Genomic DNA, 27,366 nt, shown 5'->3' on the forward strand with positions numbered 1-27,366 from the left:
TAAAAAATGATTTTGCTTGGCAAAATAAAACTTGGGACCATTCATTATTACTTTTAATTTTGCTGGTCTTAGAAATTATGAAGTTTGGGAATGATTGATTTTGACTACCTGTCTTGGGGGCCATTCTGTCTCTTTAATGAGACTTAAAAATATATCTTCATTGATCCATTTTATATTAATATTAAAATTGAATTGAAAGATAGCAATCTTATTTTACGAATTTCTAAATTCTTAGGAGCAGAACAGTAGCACATGTTTCATTTGCCTTGCACGTTACCATCATGATGCACATTTCTGTACCTGAAGTTCTTCACTATATCTTTTAGTAGAACAACTAAGGTGCTCCCTTAAATTACCTTTGTAGTCAATCACTGTGGCTGATCCAGCCTCTCTAAAACACTTAACTAAAACATCTCCCATAGGTGCCTATTTTGATTTCCCTTTGTAACATCTCTTTGCAAATCCCTCCTTCTGTCCCATTTCCCTGCCCCCCATTAGGCCTCAGATTTCTAAATATCCTTTTCTTCCTGCTCTAGGGTCATTATGTGTTATCAGAAAGTCAACCAGAATTGGAGGAAAAGCAAGCTTCTACCCTCTCTGCGGGAGTCCAGGTTCAGCCAACTGCGCACAGTGACTTGGACCCCCAGACCACCAGCCAACAGCAGCCCACACAGTACATCATTACAACCACCACCAATGGGAATGGAAGCAGTGAAGTGCATATCACTAAATCTTAACTGCCATCCTTGAGCTAGAATCAAGCAGTCACATAATGTCTTTTCTCATTCATAAATCGGAAAGCTTCTGACACTGAGAACTCTTTTTTAAGATTTATCTTTCACTCAAGAGTTTGGAGGCCACAGCTTTGACACTCATACATACACTGGGGCTTGTTTTATCAAGGTCATCTTTACCAAATTTACTCTGGAACATAGGAGTTTCTGCCACAGAATGGAGATCTTTAAGGAGAAAGTAGGTTTCAAGATGGAGAAACTTTTCCTTGCTCTTGAGTTGGTTTTTTAACACATTGATAAGCCTTACTTTTCCTTTGTGGAAATATTGTGATGTATTGTGTTTGTACCAAAGGTGGAGAAAAGATGTGCCAAGTTCACGGCCACTGGACTTCATTCCAAGGTGTGGCACCAAGAGAGAAGGGGCATTTTATGGCCGTGTGTTAGGTTAGAACTGCTTCATCTTGTGAGTTTGCTGTAATTTAACAAGGGGAGCCTATCGATTATGAAAATAACCATGATGAAACAAAGGATTGATAGTGATGGTCTGAAGGAAAATTTGTCATCTAAATTTTTCTTATTGCTGATTAAAAAAACAAAACAAAAAACCTTGCCCTTTTTTTGGAAGATCATTGTTAGGCTACTGGTAGTATTTTCCACAGATGCAGGCCCTCAGTGGACTTGGCCAGATGCCATGTTTTGATAGATCTTACTTTATTATTCCACAACAGTGGATTCCCTGTAAGATAACAGGTTTCTTGATGTCAGCACAATTTAAACTCCTACATTAAAGCTTTGCCTCCCATTCTCTGGTGTGGTTGTGTAATAAGAGGTAGATATTGGAGATATCGGTACTAAGTAAAATTACTAAGACAATTATATGTATATATAAAGTAAAAAGCACTGAAAACTTGTCTTGCCTCACAGGATCCATTTACTATTCACTGGTAAAGGATGAATTCCTTGCTCTTACCAGGTGTACATTCAACCCTTGCTCATAGCATTCAGTGTATTATAGAATTTCTAATGCTGTCTTAAAATGAACATTCTTTAAGGTTGGATGGAAAGGTGGCTCTCTTTATTTCTTACCACTTTTAACTTAAACAGATTACAGCTCATCTGGACCTTTTGGTATGACCAACTTCACACATAGGGGAGAAATAAGAACGTAGAGACCATTTATAATATGTTAAGGTAATTATAAGGAATCTGGAAGAAATACAATTTTTATGACGATTACACTGTTAGTAGGGAGAGGGGAAAAATCAACCTCAATGATAGTTTTGCTAAAATGTGTTCCTCTTTGTTAGCGGTGCATTCAATGGGGGAAAACATTTCCCTCCTTTTTACTGTACATTCCAATTGTACACAAAACATTGCAGAGATCAGTATGTATTTTAACAATTTTTTGTGGCATACTAACACATTTTTAGAATAATTACTGCATGGCAGAATTTATCACTCCAGAACAAAAAGACCTAACTTCAATTTCAAATGAAGTTAACTAATTTATTTTATTTACATTTCTGGGTTGAAACTGGTTATATAAATTAGAAGTATAGTAGCTTCTTTATGATAAAAATACTTTTCTAAAAAATAAACAATTCTATTGAAATAACTTTATTAATATGTAGATTTTGCACTTTATTTTTTGAGACCTCATTAATTTAGTTATCCCTGAAAATTTGGGCACTAAGAGAACTTGAGAAATTTACTTGGTAAAGGTGTAAAACTGGAAAAGGACTCTTTATCTTTGGTAACAAAGAGGTAATGTCAATATTTTTAATAGAAAATATTGACCCTATATTACAAAAATAGAGACTCTGGGTCCCAAAGTCCCACAATGTAATGATTGTAAATATCCTAGGGTCCAGTGTAGAAAGACTTGCTAGGTGAAGAATACTAGACTTTCCCAAAGGTCCAGTTTGTTTCTATACCTTGAATTTGACTCTGTTGTATCCTTTTTAATTTGAACCAGCAAGGTATCTCCCTTCCCCTCAGGAATAACTTGTTGCTTAAAATAAAAATCTATCACTGAATGGAATGTTCATTTTATGCCAGTTATTTCAAGTTTTAAAATACACTGAAGAAAATGTTGTGGAAGGACCTCTTTGTCTCTTTCCCATCTAAGTTTGTTTTTCCTTTCTTTCTTTCTTCTTTTTTTTGGTCCTTATGTGGAATAAGTAAAGACTCTGAAACTAATTTGTATATTATCAACCAAAAATGCAGGTGGCAGTCAAGCCAAACAACACTGCTTTGAGATCAGGTATTTTGTACATTCATCCAAGGTAATAGATTTTCAAAAGGACTTGGATTTGAAGAGATGGCAGATTACAAGCCCTCTGAAGACCCAATTTGGAAAAAAAATGTATGTAGCCAATGTTTATATTGTTTCCTTTCTTAAGATACACTGACACTGTAGACTTCAATCAGTGCAGTGTGAAAATTTTGGAGTTACATATAGATTTTACATTTTTATTGTTTGATTTGTGCCCACATAATAGACATTTCATCATGTAAAATTCCTGTTATTCTGGAAAAACCTGTTATTTTGATTTTCTTGAATTGTTTTCCGATTTCAAATTATCCTTTCAAAAAACTCTTATGATATCTAGGGCTAAAAAGCACTTCATGAGACGCTAAAGCTGACCCATGGGTTGAAAATGTTGACCCTGTCCTGTTATTTAAATGTGAACATTTATTGTACATTCAGTGAGTTATAGTGTTAATAGTCTTGTGCTACTCAGCAGGTGTAAAAATTAATAAATATTTTTTTTAATAAACGTCTTCCTTGTTAGTATGTGTGAAGCTACAAGATCCACTGAGATTAACTTTTTTTTCTTTTCGCTATTACAATTTACAGTGTTTTGACTCAGATTCACTCCAGGTAAGGGAATTTATGGATGACAACTGTAGAATGATGTTTGTTCCCCTGCTCTTTCACTCAGTGGTTTTTATAATAATTCGAGAACCTCCCAGTGCTCTAAGAGGAACTAAGGGCAAGTATGCAGCCAGCAGGGGAGCAGATATGGGCCTTTATTTGGAAAGCACTGTTTTCCAAATAGGAAGGAACATTTTGGGGCCCTCCAGTTTCTTTGACGTAGTTCCATCCAATTAAGAGAACTGAGGATGATCTCTGCACTACTGCTGGGAGTAGCTGTGGAGTCTGAGGCCATACTAAGTAATAACCAGTGAATAAGAAGAAAGGGACCTAGATTCTTAACAAGAGGAACATTATTCAGTTTAAAATGTATTTCTTTGATGTGTGTACTGTCTTCGGACATCTAGCGTCCAGCGACAGAAGGGATAAATGGGGACATAACGGAGCGCATAAGCTTGGGTCCGCTTTCTCCTAAATGAAACTCGAGAAACCAGTGTTTCCTCAACTGTAAAATGGGAACTAATAGTGCATAGTACAAAAACAGTATATGCACGGTAGTACAAAGACAGTGAATAGAAAGTGCTTTAGAACAGTGCCTGGAGCAAGGTATCCTCTCTGCAAACGTTAACAAATAAAACTGCATTCAGTCACATGGGTTCTAGCGCCTCAATTCGCGGGCAGGTAAAATCTACCGACAACATCTGTCATGTGGGAGACACTGCTCGCTGCGCCATTTGTCGTGCGGGGCGGCCTGCGGGGTCTCTGCTCCCGCTCCCCACATAAGAACACAGGATATGGTGAGGCCCAAAAGGAACACCCACAGAGCCATAGGTAGGGGAGTCATACTAGTATATTCTCGCTGGCGGCACTATACTCTCACTGGAGGCTGTATCCACACTGTCCGCAACCAGCCATCCTAACTGCAATCTGCGCTTGCCAGCCCAGCCACCATCTTCTTGCTAGCCCCCATTTTTCTCTCCTTCTTCTTCTTTGCTCTCCTTCGTAGCCGCAGCAGTTATATTAGTGGCTAATGGCTCAATGGCTACAGCTGACGGCCAACCAGCCCCAGCTGATGGCCATCTACTACCGGAGCCAGCACCCCTCCACGTGAGGCCGAGAGCCTGTAAACTACTTTCTGGGGCTCTGCCCCCACAACGTCTCTGCCCCCCGGAAGCTTCTAAACCAGGTAAAACCATCAATCCGACTACTAACTGCGTCCCAAGACCCCCGCGCAAGCTCGCGCCACCCTAGGCCCCACCCTATGTCACCCAGTGGCACTCGGACCGGATACCCTCCTGGCCCCGCCCTGCGCCGCGCTGCTCCAGGCCCCGCCTCGGGAAGCCCCGCCCCGGCACCTCCAGGCCCCGCCCATCTCAACCCCGCCCCTTCCGCCTCCCAAGCCCGGAGCGTGCACGCACCCAGACGCCTTGCGGGAGCGAGCGCGTCCGGTGTACCGTGTGTTGAGAAGCGCAGCAGCCTGGGAGTCCCGCGCCTTCTGCTGAGGTCAGGGTGGGCCCTGGGTGGCTGAAGGGTTAAGTTGTTTCCGGGGAGCGGATGCGGGGAGCGGCTGGATCTCCGAGGGTCGCTGCTCCTGTGGGCATGGGGCAGAGGAGCGGGCTTGCTGGGAGACTCAAGTGGGTGGGGGTTAGGGTTAGGTACGGTGTGGGGGTGGGGCCCTGGGCTCGGAGGTGCAGTTTGGAGGGGCGGGACCCGGGACTTGGGTTAGGGCGGGGTTGACTAGGGTAGGATTTGCGGCAGGGGCTACGGATTTGGAGCCGGCGATTGTTCCGGAAGGACTTTAGGGTTTCAGCTTCTTTTGCGGGGTGGTTCTTAGAGGGAAGGTTAGCCCAGGTGCAGAGGAAAGGCCATTGGGAGAGGCCTCCCTGGTCTAGTAAAGAGGTCCAGATGCCACAAGACCGAAATCCTTGGCTTCCGGGCTTCCAGCCTCTGGCAGCTGCCTGCTTTTTGTAGTATTTGGAGATCCTAGTCAGAATAGTAGCAGGGCAAAGGTTGTCACTCGAATAAACGTAGCTACGCATCCACCGAATTGAAGAAACTAGTGAGCAGGTTGTGAAATAGAGGTGGTCCTCCTAAGAGTCTGTTAGAACACTAGCTTTGCAGGTATTATCCTGTTCTGTGGTTTCTATTTAGAGGCCTTTATTCTAAGCATCAGGTTGCTTCCATCCTGTGGCGGCAGCTGTACACCTGATTCTAGCCATCAGCCTTATGAGAGACTATCTGAAAATGTTTTAATATGTACTTTTATAAAGGTGGCCAGCAGTGTTCAGTTATTACATGAAAGAGAAAAATTACATTTCTATGGTTATAAATATCATATGGATCAACTAAAAGTGGGTTGACCACTACTTTACTGGCTGTCATGGTCAGGTGCTTGGAACCTCCTGAGTTTATTTGGACTAATAAATGGTATTAAAATGCCTTCTTTTCATGATTTAAATTGAGAATTTATATAGGAGGTATTGTGTATAGTGTTACGAACATGGGTTTGCAGTCAGGCAGACCTGAGTTTTCATCCTGTCTCCGGGGATCTGCCAGTTACTTACCTAATTTGATCCTTGTTTTAATATCTGAGAATAGATATAATAACCCTATTTTGCACAATTATAAGAATTAAATGAGATACATGAAATAACAGTGTCTGAGCTTTACTCAGACGTTAAATAACTTAGTGTCTGAGCTTTACTACTCAATGTGGATTTTCAGTGAATTTTCTTTTGTGAAAGAACAACAAAGAATTAATAAATTGCTAAAAAACAATTAATTGTTAAATTACTGTGTTTCCCTGAAAATAAGACCTGGCCGGACCATCAGCTCTAATGTGTCTTTGGAGCAAAAATTAATATAAGACCTGGTATTTATATAAGACCTGGTATTATATTATATGATATTATATGATATTATATGATATTATATGATATGATATGATATGATATGATATGATATGATATGATATTATATTATATTATATTATATTAAAATAAGACCGGGTCTTGTATTAATTTTTGCTCCAAAAGACATATTAGAGCTGATGGTCCAGCCAGGTCTTATTTTCGGGGAAACACGGTATGTTATTGTAGAGAGATTATTGACCTGGGAAGTCTAAATTATGGACTCTACTGATGTGTTTATTAATCTCTGAGTCTCATTTTGCTCATGTGTAAAATGAAGTTGTAAGAAATTCTGTAAATTGGAATTATTTTAGAAGCATTCTGAGTAATGAGAGATCTACGAGATAAGATTTGAAAGTTCAAGTTAGGAAGGGAGGGAGAAGAGCTGTTAGCTGTAGTTAGGGTGTAAGAATAAGGTGTAAGAATACATTTGAGGGTCCGCTGGATGGCTCGGTTAGAGAGCGAGCTCTGAACAACGGGGTTGCTGGTTTGATTCCCACATGGGCCAGTGAGCTGCACCCTCTACAACTAGATTGAAGACAGCGAGCTGCCGCTGACCGGATGGCTCAGCTGGTTAGAGAGCGAGCTCTCAATAACAAGGTTGCTGGTTCAATTCCCACATGGGATGGTGGGCTGTGCCCCCTGCAACTAAAGATTGAAAATGGCGACTGGACTTGGAGCTGAGCTGCGCCCTCCACAACTAGATTGAAGGACAATGACTTGGAGTTGATGGGCCCTGGAGAAACACACTGTTCCCCAATATTCCCCAATAAAAATTAAAAGAAAAGAATAGATTTGAGATCAAATATTTCCTGAAACAGCATGTGAACCAGATCCCTGGGATTTCTGCCTTTCTATCTCAAGGTATATATTTGTCTAGATTACCTGTGGAACCTAAACAATGGATTCCTTGGACCATATGCTGACAGATCCCCTGGAACTGGGTCCATGTGGAGATGGCCATGGCACGCGTATTATGGAGGACTGCCTCCTGGGAGGTACCAGGGTTAGTCTGCCGGAGGACCTTCTAGAGGATGTAAGTCACAACATCGCCACCATCTTTTCCTCTGTATCAGCTTCATCATAGCTGCTGTTCTAAACCTTATTCATACTCTACAAGTTTTCAGTCTTTTGTGTTCCCTCTGTTTCATTTTCTACATTGCAGCCAGTATGATCTCTCCTTTTTTTTAAAATGTAGAGTCTATTTAATATTCTGATTAAGGAAGAAATTATAAGCTACGTTCTGCATATTTAATAGCATGTCGACATAACTTGATAATATAAACCCTATTTTTTAACAAGATAATTTTCAGCAATTAACAATTTTACATTTTAAGAGCAGAATTATGTATGTGTTGACATTAAAATGGTTATCCATGTTGCGAATCATAAACAAAACCCAAACACAATATCTGTGTCCATGAGGTAACTCTCTGGTCAATTAATAGTACATGCCCTGGGATAGCACGTCAGCATGCTTTTGATCACTTTCACTGTCAGGCTGTGTAATCATCATTATTATTATAGTGGCTACCATTTGTTATGTCTAAGGCACTAGGTGTGCTAAAACATCTGTTTCTTTGTCTTGCTTATTTGGCCATATTTCAAACATATAGACAGGTGTAGAGTATCATAAAACATTTATCTGTGCATCACCCAGGTTTAGGAGATAACTTCATTTAGTTATATTTGGTTCAGATTTTTCAAACGTAGATAAAATTAAAGCCACCATTTGCCCTTATCTTATTCCCTCTTGTTGGTATATATCCTTCCTGTCCATGTTTTCTTAGCACACTCTTTCAGATAAATCTTATGTCATTCATTTAGTCAGCAAACACTTGTTTTATTAAGTACCTGCTTTATGCCAGACACTGAGATTCTAGGAATAAAGTGGTGGGCAAAAATAGGTTTGCAGGAGAAGATGTTGGACCGTGAGCCTGAGGTGCTTTGGTACAGACATGCAGAGACACCTCGTAGATGGTTGGATTTCTGGGTTATCTCCTGCTTCGACCCTTTGGTGACTCTCCATTGTCCTTAGGTTAAAGTCACAAGTACTTAACATGTTTATAGGTCCCTTGTCCCTCTCTACTCTCTGCTGCTTTCCCTCCCTCCCTGTCCTTGCGCTAGCCACACATTGCTTGAACTCTTTGTGGATTTTTAACTTTCTTGCCTCAACGTCTTTTATCCTTTGCTTATCCCTTGCTATCTTAAATGCCACTTCCTCTGGTCAACATTCTCTGAAATCTTAAGTCTGGGGTGTGTGCTTCTCCTATGTACTTATAGGTAAACTTCTTAAAGTAAACTTCTTATAAGTGTAATTGCTTATTTAATTGTTACCCCCTTCAGACAGTGTGTGTGTGTGTGTGTGTGTATGTGTGTATGTACAGTACTAGTCTGTTTTAGTGCTTAGCACATAGAAGATATCCAGTATGTAATTGTTGAGTTGAAAATGAACTCCATCTTGCTACTTCTCTCACTTAGCAGGTGACCTCAACTCCTCAAGTTCTCTCTTCCCATGTTAACTTTTTCCTGCCGCTCATTTTAAGCTGAAATCGGATGTCTATCATCCCGTGTTGGCAGAAATGATTTCCAAATCGGATTCTTGCTACTGAGATTATTTTCCTCTGGATTATATTTACTGTTGTGTATAAGACTGGTTTATATGTAGTCTTTACTAATTTCTATGTTTTGAGAATTGAGTGAAGATTAGTGGAATTTTAGTTTGTTTAAAAATACTTAAAAACTTGGATGGTAGGGATGGTCGCACAACAGTGTGAGTGTACTTAATGCCACTGGACCATACACTTAAAAATGGATAACATGGTAAATATTATGTCATGTGTATTTACCACTCACAAAAAACTGAAAAATCTGTTTTTGTCTTGTTTACTTGCCTTCTCTTCCTAATTCTTCTAGCCGGAGATATTCTTTGATGTGGTCAGCCTCTCAACATGGGAAGAAGTACTGAGTGACTCTCAACGGGAACACCTCCAGCAGTTTCTGCCTCACTTTCCTGAAGACAGTATTGAGCAGCAAACTCAGCTCATCCTGGCCCTGTTCAGTGGGGAGAACTTCCGCTTTGGAAACCCTCTGCACATTGCCCAGAAGCTTTTCCGAGGTGCGTAGCCCAGCATTCTTGATTTGAGAGGGGTGGAAGGTGAATACTACTTTCTTTGTTTTATTCTACTTATTTTTACGTACAGATACTGACTCAGTAGAGGGTGGTTTTGTGCAACACTTTGCTGTCTTGGTCGTTCTTTTTTTAAATGAAATTTTTTAGTTTACGTAAGAAACATAATAAATTTTAAGTGTATTGCTCATTGATTATTGTAATATGAACTCAACTGTGTAACCACCACCCAGATCAAGAAATAAAACATTATTAGCATCCCAGAGGAACCTTTTATGACTAGTCTTTCAAAATTTTTAAAAACAGTTTATCATTTGCTTTATCACGTGTCTGTGTGTGTGTGATACACACATACTTTTCTGCAGAAAATATGACACTTTACCGCCAAGCACTTCAGAATGTATCTCTCTATTTTTTTGCTTGAGAGAAGTTTCACATTAGCTCCGAATTTTCAGGTATATTTGGGGTCAAAATCTTTTTTTTAAAATTAATATATATTTTTTTCAGTTACAGTTGACTTTCAATATTATTTTATATTCGTTTCAGGTGGACAGCATAGTGGTTAGACATTTATATAATTTATGCAGTGATCCCCCCCAATTAGTCTAGTGCCCACCTGACACTGTACATAGTTGTCGCAACATTATTGACCGTATTCTCTATGCTGTACTTTACATGCTCGACTATTTTGTAACCACCAATTTGTATTTTTTAATCCCTTTTTACCTTTTTCACCCAGCTCCCCAACCCCCCTCCCTTCTGGCAACCATCAGTTCTCTGTACCTATGAGTTTGTTTCTGTTTTGTTTGTTGCCTTATTTTGTTCTTTGGATTCCACATATAAATGAGATCACATGGTACTTGTCTTTGTCTGTCAGACTTATTTCACTGAGCATAATACCCTTGAGGTCCATCCATGTTGTCGCAAATACTAAGATTTCATTCTTCTTTTTATGGCCGAGTAATTCCAGTGTGTGTGTGTGTGTGTGTGTGTGTGCACATACACACCACTTTTTTATCCAATTGTCTGTTGGTGGGCACTTAGGTTGCTTCCATGTTAGCTATTGTAAATAGTGCTGCAGTGAACATAGGGGTGTATGTATCTTTTTGAATTAGTGTTTTGGATCTCTTTGGATAAATATCCAGAAGTGGAATTGCAGCATCATACGGTAGTTTTTTTTTTTTTTTTTAATTTTTTAAGGGACCTCCAAACTGTTTTCTATAGTGCCTGCACCAGTTTGCAATTCCACCAATAGTGCACAAGGTTTCCCTTTTCTCCACATGCTCACCAACACTTGTTTGTTGATTTATTGATGATGGCCATTCTGATAGGTGTGAGGTGATATCTCATTGTGGTTTTAATTTGCATTTCTCTGATGATTAGTGACGTTGAACATCTTTTCATGTGTCTATTGGCCATCTGTATGTCCTCTTTGGAGAACTGTCTATTCAGGTCCTCTGCCCATTTTTAATTGGATTGTTTCTTTTTTTGGTGTTGAGTTGTATGAGTTCTTTATAAATTTTGGATATTAACCCCTTATCAGATGTATCATTGGCGAATATCTTCTCCCATTCAGTATGTCGTCTTTTCGTTTTGTTGATGGTTTCCTTTGCTGTGCAAAAATCTTTTTAGTTTGATGTACTCCCATTTATATTTTCTTCTGTTTTTGTTGCCCAAGGAGATAGATCAGAAAAAATATCACTAAAGTCAGTGTCAGAGAGTTTACTGCTTATATTTTCTTCTAGGAGATTTATGGTTTGGGGTCTTATATTTAAGTCTTTAATCCATTTTGAGTTTATTTTAGTATATGGTGTAAGAAGGCTGTCCAGTTTCATTTTTTTGCATGTACTTGTCCAGTTATCTCAACACCATTTATTCAGTAAACTGTTATCTTTACCCCACTGTATGTTCTTGCCTCCTTGTTATAGACTAAATGACCACATAAGTGTGGGTGTATTTCTGGGCCCTCTATTCTGTTCCATTGTTCGATGTGTCTGTTTTTATGCCAGTTCCATGCTGTTTTGATTACTATATAGCCTTACAGTATATAGTTTGATATCAGGTACTGTGATACCTCCAATTTTGTTCTTTTTTCTCAAGATTGCTGTGGCTATTTGGAGTCTGTTGTGGTTCCATATATATTTTAAGATTATTTGTTCTAGTTCTGTGATAAAGGCCATTGGTATTTTGATAGGGATTGCATTGAATCTACAGATTGCTTTTGGGTAGTGTGAACATTTTAATGGTGTTAATTCTTCCTATCCATGTGCACCATGTACGTATCTCTTAACAAGGACATTCTACCACATAATCACAGTCTTATTATCACATCCAGGAAATGTTACATTGAGTAAATAATATCATAGAATATCCCATATGCAAATTTTCTCAGTTCCCAAATGTCCTGTATAGTTGTGTTTTAAATCCAGGACCAATTCAAGGTTCATGCATTGTGTTTGGATCTCAACTTCCAAACACTTAACTTCCGAATCTCTTAACTTCCTGAATCTAGGGCTCTCTGCTTTTATTCCACCCTTGTCTTAAAAACAGTGACATTTTTGAAGAGCCTAGGGACGCTTGAATTGTAAAACTTTTTGTTTTCTGGGGAATAGTCGTCTTTGTTTTCTCATGATTAAATTTGAGTTAAACATCTTTTTGCCAAGAATACTATATAGGAAATGTTATTGTTTTTTCCCACCATCACCTCAGAAAGCAAATGATGTCAGTTTTTTCATTGTTGGTAATGCCATGTTTTTGATCCCTTGGTTGAGTGGTGTCTGCCAGACCTACTGATAGTAAGGGTACCTTTTTTCTTAACTAAGAAGCAATTTGTGGGGTGAGACTTTGGGACTGTGTGATAATCTTATTTCCCAAAAGCCTTTGTTTCACTCAGTGGTTTTAGCACCCATTGATGACCCTTGTCTGAGTCAGTTATTACATTGGGGATTGCAGAATAGTTTGGGGCCATTCTTAAGTCACAGTTTTCTCTGTGTCCTATAGAGAGGCGCAGAGCAAGCCTCTTCTCCCCCTTTCTGGGGTGACTTTGTTTTGGCAGGAGGCCCTGAAAGGACAGTGCATCTTGTTGAGTTTTGTTAAACAGGACAACTTGACAGCTGTAAAAGTGTGGCGAGAACAGGCTCATCATTTCAAACCTCTCATTATTTTAAGGGTTTAAGATTAGCATTCTCTCCTCTGGTGGGATATTAGTTTAAAGAGGAGTTCCTCTCTGTGGTTGGATCCCACAAGGTTTATTTCACTGAAGCTAGGGGCCTTAGGTGGGAATAAACTGTTTCTGGTAGAACCTGCTTGGTTTTGGAGGGGTCACGTCAGGGACCTTATGTAATGTTACCACTGTCTATTTTGCTGGCGTGTTTCCCCCCAAAACAATATAATAGTCTGGTAAAGAGGCACACAAAGAGTGTCAAGGCAGGAATTTCTGCATATTTCACTCTGTCCAGTGTTGTATTTCAGTTCCAGTGTTGCTGAAGACAATTGCATTACTATAGTTATTAGGGTTTTCAGTCTTAGCTATCATTGCCTCTTTTTTTTTAATTAAAAAAGTTTTTTTCCATCTACAGTCAACATATGTTAGTTTCAGATGTGAACTATCATTGCTTTTTGGTATTCTTTTACCTTTGGTTCTTTCCTGATCCTGTTTTAAACATTCACTATTTCCTTACGTTCCAAATGCTTATCAAACTCCCTTGCCTCCTATTTCATAAAGGAAAGGATCATTTATCATAAACTCCAGCTTCCCACATCTAGCCTTCACCCCACTTACTGAATTAATTTCCATTCTGACCTACTTTACTTGTCTCAGAGGAAGAAGGACTTTTTCTTCTACTTAAGGTTAACCTCTGCTCTTGATCCCTTTGTCTTTTACCTCCTCTGGGACCTTGTTTCCTCAGTTAACAATTCTTTCTGTCCCATGTATTCATTCTAGTATATTCACTCCACTTGCTCTTTTTCAGCCTATAGGTGTGTTCAAGAGTCTCATACTAAAAGAAGTCCTTAGCCATCTGTCCCCTTTGTTGTCCTCTGTCATTTTCCTTTATCTCCCAACATCTGGAAGGGCATCTGTAGCTGTCTCTTTCAGTTATTCTGCCCATCTCCTTGTGGCTATTCCCTTACTATCCTGTAGGACTGCTCTTGCTAATGCCAGCAGTGACATCATTTTCTTTCCACTTCAACTTTTTAAATTTTAAATTTCACACCCACATAAAAGTTACAAAAATTTATAACAGACACTTATACAGTCTTCACCAGGTTCACCAACTATTAACGTTTTGCTACATTTATTCTCTTATCATTACTGTGCTTATTATCATCATTATTTTTGCCGAACAATTTGAGAGTGTTGCAGACATAGCACCCCTGAATTTTTCATTATTAACTTCTGAAGAACAAGAACATTCTGTTACATAATCACAAATGATCAAATTTAAAAACATAAAAAATACAGAAATTTTCTGTATTTAATTGTGTGTAAATATGAAATTTAACATTGACATACTGTTATCCAGTATATAATCCATATCATTGTATTTCACCAGTTGTTCAAATAAGCATTTTCCTCCTTCTACATGTCTCTTGAGTGAACATGTAATTTCCAAACTAGTAAATGCTTTTTCGTTCTCTTCTTGATCCCTCTGCATCATTTGATGCCTTGACCACTTCCTCCGTCTTGACACTTCCCCACTTTGCATCAGTGATTCTTTCCTGTCCTGGATTTCTTCCTGTGTCTTTGACATCTCTCCTCCTTTCTTTGCTAATCCCTCTTCCTCTCATTGTTCCTGTCTTTCAGGTTCTCTATACTTTCTGCTCTCACTCACTGTTCTCCACTGATGACTCTTGCCAGGGCTGCTTCTGCAGTCACCAGAGTGAGCTTCTTAAAACTTCACTTTTCAGGATGTTTGCCAATTGCCTTCACTTAGAATAAAATTCATAGCTTGTGAGGCTCTGTGTGACTTGGTCCCTGCCCACTTACCCAGCTTTATCTGATATTACTCTCTCCCTTTTCACTGCTCTGTAGCCCAGTGTTGGCCAGTAGAAATATCACATGAACCACACGTTCAATTTTAAATTTTCCAGTAGCTACATTAAGAATAGTGAAAGCAGATAAATTAATTTTAATAATGTATTTTAATTTAATAATAATTTAAATAATATTATTTTAACTCCATATATTCCAAATATTATTTTAACAGAGGTGTAGTGTTTAATGGCTGTCAAAAAGTCTGAGGAAACTAAAGAATGAAGGAACATAACTTCAAAGAAGGACAGAGGCAAAGAAGCAGAATATTAGCTCAATTTCTATACGTTAAACAGTATCAGTTGCATGAAAGTGTTGGCTCATTTCTTAAAGGTCAAATTTCCTGTTTCCCTATAATCGGCCGCATAACATGGTGGTTAAGAGCTTGGCCTCTGGAGCTGGACTACCTGAGTTCAAACCTGATTTCCCCTTTTATTAGATGTGTGACCTTGGCAAGTAATTTACCTTCTTAATTTCTTCATCTGTAGAATGAGGATTTAGTAGTACCTTCTTAATAGGGTTGTTATGAAGGTTAAATGAGTTACTATATGCAAGGCCCTTATGTAGTGGCAGTTATGTGAAGTACTATTCTAAGTGTTTGCTGTTATTAGTTACTTTGGATACCATTAGAGTAGTTGGGGAAAAAAGAAACACCTTGTGCTTTGACCCCGTATTTCAGTTTTCTGATTAGCTGCTTCTTTTTTTCCTCTCAGTCTTTCTCATCATAGCCTCCTTCTCAAATCTAATACATCCAAAATGGACCTCTTTTAGGCCTCCTCATTTCAGGTGATGGTACCAGTTGCTCATGTCCAGTGATTTAAGCACCATGCTCATTTGACTTCTCTATTCCTCCCCTTCCTGCCCCAGCATCTGAACTATCAGCAAGTCTAATCTTTCTCCCTCAAAAATGTATCTCAAGTCTCTACTTCCATGTACTTAACCACTATTTATTAGCTAACGTGTGCCAGATATTTTTTGAGGTTTTGGAGATACAGAAATGATCTTACATTCTAATAAGGAAAAACAGATGATAACTAAGCAAATATTTGTTGGTATTAAGCGCTACAAAGAATCAGAAAGGGAAAGGGACCAGGCTGCTGGGGAGAAGCTGTTTTATTATACATAAGATATTTGGGGAAGTCTTCTCCATTGACATTCGAATGGAAACTTAACAAAGGTAGGAAGAGCAAGCCATGAAAATATTGGGTGTTAGTAGGAAGCATTGCAGGCAGAGGGAACTTTAAGTACAGAGGCCTTGAGAAAGTAGGGTGTATGGCCTGTTCAGGAAACAGCATGGAGGCCAGTGGGGATGGGGTAGAGTGAACAAAAGGGAAACTGGTGGGAGATGGGGACAGGTCATGAAGGGCCTCGTAGGTTATCTTTCGGGCCTTGGCTTTTGTTTAATGTGGAGGGAAACCATCGGACCAAGCCACCATCATCTCTTACCTAGGTTGCTGCTCCAGTTTTTCTTCTTTCTCTTTTGCTCCCAGCCATGTCATTCTCCAGCTTTAAACCCTTCAAATTATTTCCATTGCACTTAGGAGAAAATCGAAACTCCATGCCATGACCTAAACGTTTCTGTGTGGTTTGATCTCTGCCCACCTTCCCAGGTCATTTTGTGTCACTCCGTAGCTACAACCTACTCTCTGCAACCTACTGCTTTAGTCATCAGACATTTCAAGTTTGGAACATGCCAGTTCTTTGTTGCTGCAGGGCTTGCTTTAGTACGTACTGTTCCTTCTGCCTTTTCTCCATTTTTACTTCTTATTTTTAAAAATTCCCATTTATTTTCCTCCAGGTTTTTCATTTTGAAAATTTGTAAGCATACGGAAAAGTTGAAAAACAATACAACAAACATTCATATAACTTTCACCTATATTTATGAGTTGTGAATATTTTGCCACAACTGCTTTAATCAGGCCTCATTTTATGTATCATTCATTAGCGATCCTTTTCCTGGTATAGCTCTCTTTACAGGTTTTTTCAAGTTAATTTCCTTATAATACTTAAGAGAGTTGAATATTATCAATCTGTTTACCTATTTATTTTCTCTCTCACTGGACTGTAGGCTCCTCATAGACATAGGTTATCTCCTCCCCCTCCCCAATTTCAGTTGACCACATTTTAAGCACTCATTAAATATCTGTTGCCTGATCTGTATATAGTTGTACCTCTATTCCTTTCAGATGGGTACTTCAACCCTGAGGTGGTCAAGTATCGGCAGCTATGCTTCAAGTCACAGTACAAGCGATACCTCAACTCTCAGCAGCAGTATTTCCACCGGCTACTAAAGCAGATTCTGGCTTCCCGGAGTGTAAGTCATGCTGGTAACTGGATATACAATGTGGACAGTGAACTCACAGATTTCATGACCTTAAGAAGTGTTTCAGGTGCCAAGTACAAAAGACACCACTAAGAAAAAAATAATACCAGTTAATTAACCCATGACACAATTAAGCTATATCATTTTTTCTTATGATCAGTTTTAAGATGTACTCTGATTTCAGAGATGTTAACACATGAAAAAAAAGGTACCTCTTAAAACTGATGAAATTTTGTAGCTTCAGTATTTACCTAAGTGGTTTTCAGAGCCATCATAGCTTATTAAGAGAACCAGGTTGCCCAGGAATTGATGTGTGAGAGTGTGTGGGCCTCAAATGCCCTCACGGATACGTAGTGCACTAAGCTTAGTGGTCCCTGTGGCCAGGCCAGTCTGGTAATTCTTTGAGGCAAAGTTGTTCTGCCGTAAGTAATTTAAACTTCAATATGGAAATATTTGGGTGTCTCATATAATAAGTATTCATTCTCGATGGAGCAGTTCAGCACTCAGATTTAGAATTTTTGCCATGTAATAGTTAATATAGGCCCTTTTTATTTGGATATATTCATATACTTGCATTTCTTTATGATCTGGAGAGAGGGATTGGCACTTGTTAAACAATGAAGAGAAGAAAATGGGGACTGAGAGAATGTACCAGAACAAGCTTTGGATAATGAAGTGTACCCCCATCTGATCTCTTCCTAGGACCTACTGGAGATGGCCCGGCGGAGTGGCCCCGCCCTTCACTTCCGGCAGAAGCGCCCTTCACCATCCCGCACACCTGAAGAGCGGGAATGGCGAACCCAGCAGCGCTACTTAAAGGTCTTGAGGGAAGTGAAGGAGGAGTGTGGTGACACAGCGTTGTCATCTGATGAAGAGGGTGAGTGTCCTTGGTTACTTGGGTAGCTGAGGTGTTGGAATTACACCAGCAGCCTGTTGTTTGGTTGGAGCCAGTGGTAGCCATTTACCTCCCCAGCCAGGGAGCCATCCCAGTTGTCTGTCTGGGGCAGGGCGGGTGGTGGGTAGTGGGACTCAGAACCCATTGGTCTTTGGGCACAGACATGCCTGTTAGGTGGGACATGACTACGTGCCTTTTTTATCCTTGATGCTTAAGTGGCACTTGAGTTTAGTTAGATGAGATGTATCCCTGCATGGCAGGGCTCTCCACAGTAGGCCTTGTCTGGTCCTATTGTGCCACTTGAGAGAACTACTTTTCCCCTTACAGGCGAGTAGTAGTGACTGTTGGCCTGCTGCAATGCGACCCCATCACGTCTCTCTTCCTGGAAGAGCCGTTTATATGACCTAAGTGTGCTCCAGTTCGTCTGGGGAAGGGTCAGAAAGGAATGGTGGAACCCTGGCCTCATGTTGTTGGCTTACCCTTGTTGAACCCAAATGGCCACTTACCCAATCTCCCCTATTGGAGTCCACAGCCACGTTGGATTTACAAGAAAAATTTTCTTTTGAAGATCTCAGCTCATGGCTTCCGAGCTCTCCAGCGCGTTCTCCTAGCCCTGCGGTGCCCCTGAGGGTGGTGCCCACGCTTTCCACCACGGATATGAAAACTGCAGGTGAGAACTGAGCTGATTCTGTGGACATTCTGGGAAATCTGGATGTAGGTCTGAGAACTCCTTTAGAGGGAGGTGGGTACTAGATTCTTACCTGCCAGGAAAACAAAGCAATGTTCCTTAGAATTACGAGATTTGGAGAAGACTTTGCACACTTCCACTTTTTTTACAAATAGGCCTTCCTTCCATCCTGTGCTTTGAAAGTTTTTCAGCTGGTGTTTTGGGCTAAAGCAGAATCTTAAAATAGTAATACTAAGGGACTGTTCAATAATAGAACAAAAGGGGTACCAGAGCCATAGCAATTTCTTAAAACATGTATGAAATTAGAGAAGAATTTTTAATTGGAATAGGAATCAAAGAAGAAGGTTAAGAACCTTTCATGTGTTTTAGGAGCAGCTGAGTAACTGAAGTCATTATTATTGACCATCGTATAGGCAAACTGAAGAGTTGGTTCTGTGACTGTTTCAAGATTGTTGGTACTTGTAGTATATGTGAGTCAGAAGGGAAACTCAGAGAAATAGCTTATTTTCAAATATCACAATTGACCAGAAAGATTTAAATTTCAGCATTGTGTTAGTGAATGACCTAGTCCATGTGGTTTGGTTATTTCCTCTCAGATAAAATAGAACTGGGGGACAATGACCTGAAGATAATGTTAAAGAAGCACCATGAGAAGCGGAAACATCAACCAGTAAGATTGGGGGCGGGGTGTGAGCGGTCATTAGCAGTTACAGTCTCATAGATCTGGATTGGTTATTGTAAGGAAGATAACGGGTAGTCACTACCTCATTTCTGCTTCCTTTCCTTATCGTTAGGGGACAAGAGCAGCCAGAGAGACTAGTTAACACCAAAGATGTGAGAAGAAGACACATGCTTTGACTTGATGAGGCATGCGTGATACAGTGTCCGATTTAATCTTTATAGTAAGACTGGTGCATGAGGCATCATATCCATTTTACCAGTGTTCAGGGAGGTTAAGGAGCTTGTCCTCAGCCATGTAGCTAGTAAGTGGCAGAGCCAGGAGTCAGATCCTGTGCTCGTTCCACTTTTCACTCTTTCTGTTACTCCACTGAATCAAGGTAATGCCAGTGCAGCCGAGTCAGTGAGCAGAGTGAAGGAAGAAGAGGCCGGCCGTCTAAGGCAGAGTGGTGAGGTGGGAAGGTCCCACACTCGAAGTCAGAACTGACTTCTATCTTTTCCACTTACCATGGTAATTGGGCAAATCCCTTAACTTCTCTGAATCCCATTTTCAGACTGTAGAATAGAATGATACTTAGCAAGACTGTTTGAAGAGCACCTAAAATAAGGAATGCAAAAGAGCTTTATAAACTAAATGCCATACAATAGAAAGATTGGAACTGGGTTCTCCTACGCCCCATTATGAAGAGCAGTTTTTATCTCTGTATATTTTTAATTCAACATGATTTTCTCAAGTGCATGTAACATGTAATTATCTGTTAGATGAATTGGCAAAGCCCCCAGTTTCAGCTCCATTTTCGGGCTTCCATAATAAATTTCTGAATATTGCGTCTAGGATCACCCGGACCTTTTGACAGGGGACCTGACTCTGAATGACATCATGACTCGAGTAAATGCTGGCAGGAAAGGTTCTCTAGCAGGTAAATGATGTCCTCTGTAGGTAGCCATCATCTTAATATGGTGTTAAATTACACGAGCCTGTCTCCATGTTGTAAAAATAAATGAAATCACAGCTTTCTTCTGGCTGATAACCTTTTATTGTTATTGCTTCTAATGGATTTATAGGTGGAAAATGAATATAAAGTCAGAACAATAGATCATTGGCTCCTTAGTAAGTGTTAAAATTAATTTGTAAATCACTGGTTTTGGTAAAAACCAAAAACAAACTAAATGTCTTATTTTTGAGACTTTTCTTTCTTTTACAGATGGGCCTTTGGGAAAATATGCAAAGATCCCTCACTTGCAGTTTTTGACTTAACTTTGCTTTTTCTTCCTAGCCCTGTATGACTTGGCTGTCCTTAAAAAAAAGGTTAAGGAAAAAGAGGAAAAGAAGAAGAAGAAAATAAAAATGATCAAATCAGAGACAGAGGATTTGGCTGAGCCCTTAAGCAGTACTGAAGGCATCCCACCTCTGTCACAGGCTGCATCTCCACTGGCAGTACCTGCTATCAAGGAGGAGTAAGTGAGCAACAGGGATTGCTGCTCAAGGGTGAAAGATGCAGCTGAGGGCTGTGCCCAGTACCGGTGCTTGGTATGATCTGGTTTGTGTGGAGCCTGTAAGGCCTGAGCCCTGGGGGGCCCTGTTAGGGAAGGTGTGTAGTGTGGTCCTTTATTGAACTTTCTTTATGACTGCCTGGAGGCTTGGAGGACCTAAGCCAATCTAGAGATATGTTCTTGGTCTTTTTTGTTCTTACATTTTTTTCTTCACTTATTAGGCCTCTTGAAGACCTCAAGCCTTGCCTTGGAATCAATGAAATATCTTCCAGCTTCTTCTCTCTTCTGTTAGAGATCTTGTTGCTGGAGGGGCTATCTAGCCTTCCTGTGGTAAGAGTTTTGGAAAAGTCAATTTTCAAATTGTAGAAATCTTTAGTGGTCTATAGCTTGAGAAGCAGAACTCTGGGTCCCTCCCAACGCCCTGCAACCACCTTGTTTTGTGGCTTGGGCAGACTTGGACAAAAACACCCCTGCTTCTCTGCGCATTCGTGGAATTGCTGGTGTGGCACAAAAATCTAACTCAGTTCTCCCTTTACTTTTCCCACAGCTAGAGGAGCGGGTTTTGGATTGGCAGTCATCTCCAGCCAGCTCCCTGAACAGCTGGTTCTCTGCGGCTCCCAACTGGGCAGAGTTGGTGTTACCAGCCCTGCAGTATCTTGCTGGAGAAAGCCGTGGTAAGCTCCTTTTTTCTGTAGGGTCAGTATGTTTTTCCCCCCTTTGTCTAATTAATTCTTATAGTGAGCTGCAGCTTTACTGGTTAAAGCCAATCTGGCTTTGTGTAATGCCATGCATTTCTTGGAGGTCTCTGCTATCCTGATACACTATGAAACATTCAGAAGTTATCTCAGAGTTCAGGGATGTTAGTTATTCTGAGTTTAGCACTCTGACCTGTGTGGCTTGTTTATGTAATCCATTTCTTACAGCTATACCTTCCAGTTTCTCTCCATTTGTTGAATTCAAAGAGAAAACCCAGCAGTGGAAATTGCTTGGTAAGTAATTCATATTACCTTCCTATAACACTAGGTTTTTGTTCTCTCATTTCCTCCCCTAAGCTTCTTTTGCCTTCCATTCAGTAGTATATATAGCCCAGTAGAAGTTTGAAAACAGCAATATTAAATCTTATGTTACTCAGTAAAAGACTCCTTCAAGGCCCCTTTGATATGGTCTGAATTTCACCTTCTTCCGCTCCCCCCATTGGATTTTGGCTCACTGAAGCTGAGGTGGAATAGCCCTTCTATTACGGTGCATTCTGGTACAGGCTGAATTTAAATCTGCAGGGATATTTTACAATAGAATCAACATTTATATTAACTGTACCTATGGTTTTAGATTAATTTGTAGTAATATAGTTATTTTTCTTTTGTAAAAATGAGCTTTGCTCCTGAGGATAATATGCAACAAGATGTTGAACAGCTCTGAAGAAGGAACAGTTATTTCTAAAGAACAGGATCCTTATTTTTGTTTTATGTTTATAAAGTTCCACTTACTGTGTAAGTTATAGTAACATGCACCTGAAATAATGTGGTGACTGTTACCTGGTGATGGTGATGAGGAAAATTGAGTTGATTTCCTATTGAAATTCCCAAACCTTTTCCTTTACTCTCTCTCGAGTGGTCTGGGAGGGGATACATGGAAGGAAGATTGTGAAAGCAGTAGATTCATCCATTCTTATAACATTTATTCAGCTTTTAGGTGTCAGGCACTGTGTTAGGTGCTGGGAGATACAATGGTTTGCTGGTTATAGACAGCGTGCTCCCCTCGTGGTATTTAAGATTTGTTTGGGGAACAAATAGTCATTCAAGTGAAATAACAGACTTACACATTCTGTAAGGGAAAAGTACCAGAAAGGATGGAAATTATGATGCATTGGTCTACACCTACTACAGAGTCGGGGACGGACTTTCTGAGGAAGGAACATGTGAGCAGAAATATTAATGATGGTTAGGAAGGAGCAAGGCAGATGAAGGGGGAGGGCATTCCAGGTGGAGGAAGCAGTGTTGGTCAGTGGTGTCAGGGAAGATTCGGTAAGAAAAGATCATACAAGCCTGTGTAGAGATGATGATAATCTGGACCCGGGTAGAGAGCATGGATAAATTTCAGACAGTTTTAGGTGGTAAAAGCCACAGGACTTGGTTATGAATTGGATATGGCAATGAAGGAAGAGCGTTGTCACACATCACTTTGCTAGATTTGTATCCAGTGGATCAGGGTGCCGTTTGTTGAAGTAGGCAGCTGTGGAGGACAGTCCAGACTTGGGTGAGGGTGAAGATCACGAATTTAATTTTGGATATGCTGAGTCTGAGCTGCCTTTGAGGCAGTTGAGTGGAGATACTGAATAGGCAGTAGGACATTAGGGTTTAGAATCCAGACCAGAGAGTCAAGATAGAGTTGTTGGCATATATACAGTATTTAAAGCCAAAGGCATAGGGCGCGAAAGTGTTAAGTGAGCAGAAAAGAGGGCATAGGACTAAGCATGGAGAAACTCTGAAGCAGAAGGGGCTGAGTGGGAGAGCATATGGAGAGGAAGTGACTACAGAGTTTGGAGGAAACCATGAGATAGTTGAATCTTGGAAGCCAAGGAATGAGAGTCAAAAATTGGGAAGTGGTCGTTCGTCTTGATTGCTACCAAAAGGTTTAGTAATATGAAAAGTATGGATTTGTGGATGTAGAAGGAATGATGAATTTCTTGTAAGAGTGATTCCTTCTCAGAATGGCGAGCGGTAAGGACAGTGATGAGCTGAAAGCTAATGGCTTGAAATCAGCCATAGTGGGACTCTTAGGCCAGGGGTGGCAAACCTTCTAGGCCTGGCTGTTAAGTATTTTAAGCTTGTGGGCCGGATGCTTTCTGTTGCAACTACTCAGCCCTGCCATCATAGTGCAAAGCAGCTGTAGACAGGATGTAAGTGAATGGACATGGCTGTGTGCCCATAAAACTTTGTTTACAAAAACAGGGTGGCCAGTTTGCTGACCCTCAATGTGTACCACGGAAATCCGCAAATGCTACCAGTCAGGGCCCCCTTTCTTGCAGCTAGTTAGACATTTACTGGCACACCACTGGTTAAAGAGACAGTGAATCTCGTTAACCTAAAAATAAAAGACCTTTCAAAGTTAGAGGCAACAAACATTTATTTGAGATCAAAAAAAGAATAGTTATTCTGGAAGCACTGATTTAGGCAGAAGCCCAAATGATGTTCCAGTTAGGAGCCAAAGACAGTGGGTATTTATGGTACAAGGAAGGGGAACAATTACATCAATAGTGGGCGTTTCTATTGGTGCAGATAAGCTAACATAGTGATGCTAATTTCTTTTTTAATTGAAATTTATTGGGGTGACAATGGTTAGTAAAATTACATAGGTTTCAAGTGTACAATTTGGTAATACATCTATATGTCACATTGTATGTTCACCACCCAGAATCAGTTCTCCTTCCATCACCATATATTTGACCCTGTAGCGACACTAATTTTGAACAATGTCTTTAATTTTCATTCTGGTAGTCATCAGTCCAGTAGCCATAGTAACTGCTTTCTTGTTATCTTTGCAAACAGTTCTTTAGGCACAATATTTAGGCCCAGTCCAAAGGTTATTTTGCCCTGTTTGAACATTCCAAAGGTTTGAGGCATAAAGACCTACAAGGCAGTTCCTCTGGCTCCGTTTTAAAGTGGCTTCATTATTACTTTTTTAACAATCGAAATAATTTTTTCTAGAGGTGTAGCAGGGGAGGAAAGGATAGTAAGGGGAACTTACGGTCAAGACAGGTATTTTTTGAAATGAGAGAAACTTTAAGTCTAAGTGTTGATGGAAAGGGTACAGTGAAAAAGAAGGAAGTTGAAAGTATAGGAGAGAAGGGGAAATTTACCATATAAATTCCTGAGACAAAGGGAAGGGCTTGGCCTTGGATGGCAGGCGGCAGTATATTTCTGAAAATAGGAAATGATGGATATACAGCAGTAGGCTTGTAGGTTTTGTTGTGGAAAGTTTGAGGGAGTTTGGTCTGATGACTTTTCTGTTAAAATAGAAGGTGAGAGGTGAGGTTCTGTTGTGAATGAGAAGGGAGGTTGAAAAGAGTGAGGAAACAGTTACTATGGAGCCTGGGAAAACTAGCTTGACCAGAGACAATATTAGATTGCTGGGTGGTGTTGGGGCCAGTGGAGGCTGCTTGTCATTCATTTATAGTGGCATTCTTTACCATTTTGTGTATCTCTGACGGCCCTCAGCCGTCTGAGCTGAAGCATGGAGGATATATTAATAGATAGTTCAGAATTTGAGTTTTGCTAGATTGGAACGATGCAGATAAGAGAGCAGAGGTATTAAGTATTACTGTATTGGTAAGGCTGTCATTGAAATAATGGCCATAGGCTCTGAACTGAGTAGGGAGAGAAGTGTGAAGGAAGGGGGCTAATGGGACTGAGAAGTGGACTAGCCGTTCTGTTGAGTCCCAGTAGTGTTTTGGTGGGAGTAAACAAGCAAGGAAGACTAGATGATTACGGGTGGGGGGGCAGAATGTATGGATTAATAGAAAGGTTCTCAGCCCTGGCTGTGTGTTGCAATTAGTTGGGGAACTTTTTAAAAATACTGACGCCTAGGCCTTACCCACAGAGGTCTGATTAATTGTTTGGGTGGAATCTGAGCCTCGGTATTTTAAAAGTTCCCAGGTGATTCTTATTTGGAGCCAGGGTTAGGCATGGATTAGGCATTTTGAAGATGGAGCAGTTTTAGGTAATGACAGAGCCCAGTTGTGATTGTGGGAGGGAGTGGCCGGGGTGGAGTTAGAGGTAGGAGGTTACTGAGGTCACAGAACTGGCGTTAGGATATTGGATGGATGATCTGTGTGGATGTGGCGGTTACCCAGCATGATGGCGGGAAGTGGACCGGTGAGCAACAAGGTGGGCATGCGTTCTGTGAGGAGGAGTGACTAGGTCAGCCTGCGAGGAGTAGGGGACAGGGTGAGTAAGGTGAATGGTGAGAGCCTGAGGGACCAGGCTTTTGTTTCATTTCGATTTTCTAGAAGAGCTGGAGAGAAATAGTCTGGCATCAGTTACGGGGTTGAGGGAGGAACCCAACTCTGAGGGACATGGCTGTGAGAGAATAAATAGCCAGCATACCATAAAGAAGTGGAAGGGCTATTATGAGAAGAGGATTGGGCTGTAGGAGAATTTACTGATTATGAAGTAGCGTTTCTAAAAGGCAGGATGGGAGTAAGAGGAGTTGACGCAGGGTAGGAAAGTTCAGAGCTTCCTGGGATGGTGGTATTGTGCATTGACTAGTGAAAACAGTTTAAGAGACCTGGTGAGGTCACCTCAGCAGCCTTTGAGAAGGGTAGGTCGTGAGGCAGACCTGGGTGACGTTGGTGTCTGTGGTTTCTAGTCCGGGCAGGAGAGTTACGTGCCATCATGTGGTAAGTGCGACAGTAGGAGTCTGAACACAGTGATCGGGGAGTTGGGCACAGAGGCAAAGTGCTCATGTCTTTTAAGGTGGGTCAGGTGGAGTCACGCTTTTCCCCGGTCTCGGCGCCTTCTTATTGTTGTGTTGTGATAGAACGCCTTGGTACCCCTACTGGCCGGAAGGAGCCGTTTTGACCCTCAAGAATAGGACTTCCCTAGGTTAAGCTTTCAGAACATCCTTTGTGACACTGACCACTTTTAGATTTTATTTAATATGTGCTCTTTCCTCACTTGACTATAAACTCCATGAGGGAAGAGACTGAAGTCACAAATAACCCTTGCCTAGCATGCAGCGCCTGACCCACACTGGCTGCTTAACAAATACCTATTGAATGAGTGCTTCAATTAGAGACCGTCCAAGAGTGGTAGTCAGGCAGACAGTGGTGGGAGGGCAGTGCAGGCTGAGGGGATAGTGTGTGCAAGGACCATCATGTTCTCTCTGGCACAGGTACAGCAAGTAAGGAGAAAGTAGGATTCTGAGCAATACCTGAAATTGGTTTATTTTTATTATTATTATTGTTTGCCTTTTAATTCTTCTAATAGGCCAGTCCCAAGATAATGAAAAGGAATTAGCTGCACTCTTCCAGCTGTGGCTAGAAACCAAAGACCAGGCCTTCTGTAAGGTATGGTTTTTAAGACATATCAGATCTTATTGGGTTCTGAGAGTCCTTAAATTAGCCAAAATTGTTTAGTCCATTTACCTGTTAATATTTTCCTTTTCCCCAGCAAGAAAATGAAGACAGTTCAGATGCCACAACACCTGTTCCTCGGGTGTGAGTATAATACTATAATGGTGGGTGGTATCCTGTGAAACCATAGTTTAAAGTACTGCCATGACTTTTCTAACCTTTTTTTTTTTGAATAAGGAAAGGGTTTGTTTATTGAAATGGTACCATAGCGAAAAGAAGGGAGCTTTCTAGTTTTTCTAACATTTCTTAGTGTGTTAGAATTGTAATAGACTTGAGAGATCCTAGAGGTCCACTGATTTTTACTTGCCTCAACATACCTGAGGAAGGCAACACCCCCCCGTCAGTAAGAGTAGCTCCCTGAGGAAAGGATTCTGATGGGGGAGGGGATTGTATAGTAGTCTCTGAGGGGCATGTGATCTACCTTGTAGGTGGGCATACTTTTTCCCCTGAATTCCCCTCCTTCATTTCCCAT

General features: G+C 40.6%; 2 protein-coding genes across 8 annotated transcripts in view; both read left to right on the plus strand.

The window, feature by feature from the left end:
- PRDM10 (PR/SET domain 10) overlaps positions 1–1,339 on the plus strand; it is an 88,633-nt gene extending 87,294 nt beyond the window's left edge. For 2 of the 3 annotated variants that reach the window (XM_019713984.2, XM_019713986.2), the window contains exon 22: positions 537–882. In XM_019713984.2, the coding sequence (XP_019569543.1) occupies positions 537–737 (201 nt within the window). In that variant the 3' untranslated portion in view covers positions 738–882. Of the gene's footprint in view, positions 1–536 lie in introns of all 3 variants that reach the window. The other variant, XM_074321062.1, reaches the window with a different exon arrangement.
- A 3,663-nt stretch (positions 1,340–5,002) lies between these two features.
- NFRKB (nuclear factor related to kappaB binding protein) overlaps positions 5,003–27,366 on the plus strand; it is a 35,350-nt gene continuing 12,986 nt past the window's right edge. For 3 of the 5 annotated variants that reach the window (XM_019713975.2, XM_019713980.2, XM_074321875.1), the window contains exons 1-14: positions 5,009–5,115; positions 7,402–7,557; positions 9,438–9,639; positions 16,870–16,997; positions 17,709–17,883; positions 18,434–18,571; positions 19,186–19,259; positions 20,103–20,187; positions 20,545–20,725; positions 20,983–21,091; positions 21,309–21,435; positions 21,685–21,750; positions 26,749–26,828; positions 26,932–26,978. In XM_019713975.2, coding sequence (XP_019569534.2) covers positions 7,423–7,557; positions 9,438–9,639; positions 16,870–16,997; positions 17,709–17,883; positions 18,434–18,571; positions 19,186–19,259; positions 20,103–20,187; positions 20,545–20,725; positions 20,983–21,091; positions 21,309–21,435; positions 21,685–21,750; positions 26,749–26,828; positions 26,932–26,978 — 1,547 coding nt within the window. In that variant the 5' untranslated portion in view covers positions 5,009–5,115; positions 7,402–7,422. Of the gene's footprint in view, positions 5,116–7,385; positions 7,558–9,437; positions 9,640–16,869; positions 16,998–17,708; positions 17,884–18,433; positions 18,572–19,185; positions 19,260–20,102; positions 20,188–20,544; positions 20,726–20,982; positions 21,092–21,308; positions 21,436–21,684; positions 21,751–26,748; positions 26,829–26,931; positions 26,979–27,366 lie in introns of all 5 variants that reach the window. The other 2 variants (XM_019713979.2, XM_019713977.2) reach the window with 2 other exon arrangements.

The sequence above is a fragment of the Rhinolophus sinicus genome, linkage group LG16 (genome assembly GCF_036562045.2).
Source record: "Rhinolophus sinicus isolate RSC01 linkage group LG16, ASM3656204v1, whole genome shotgun sequence".
NCBI lineage: Eukaryota > Metazoa > Chordata > Mammalia > Chiroptera > Rhinolophidae > Rhinolophus > Rhinolophus sinicus.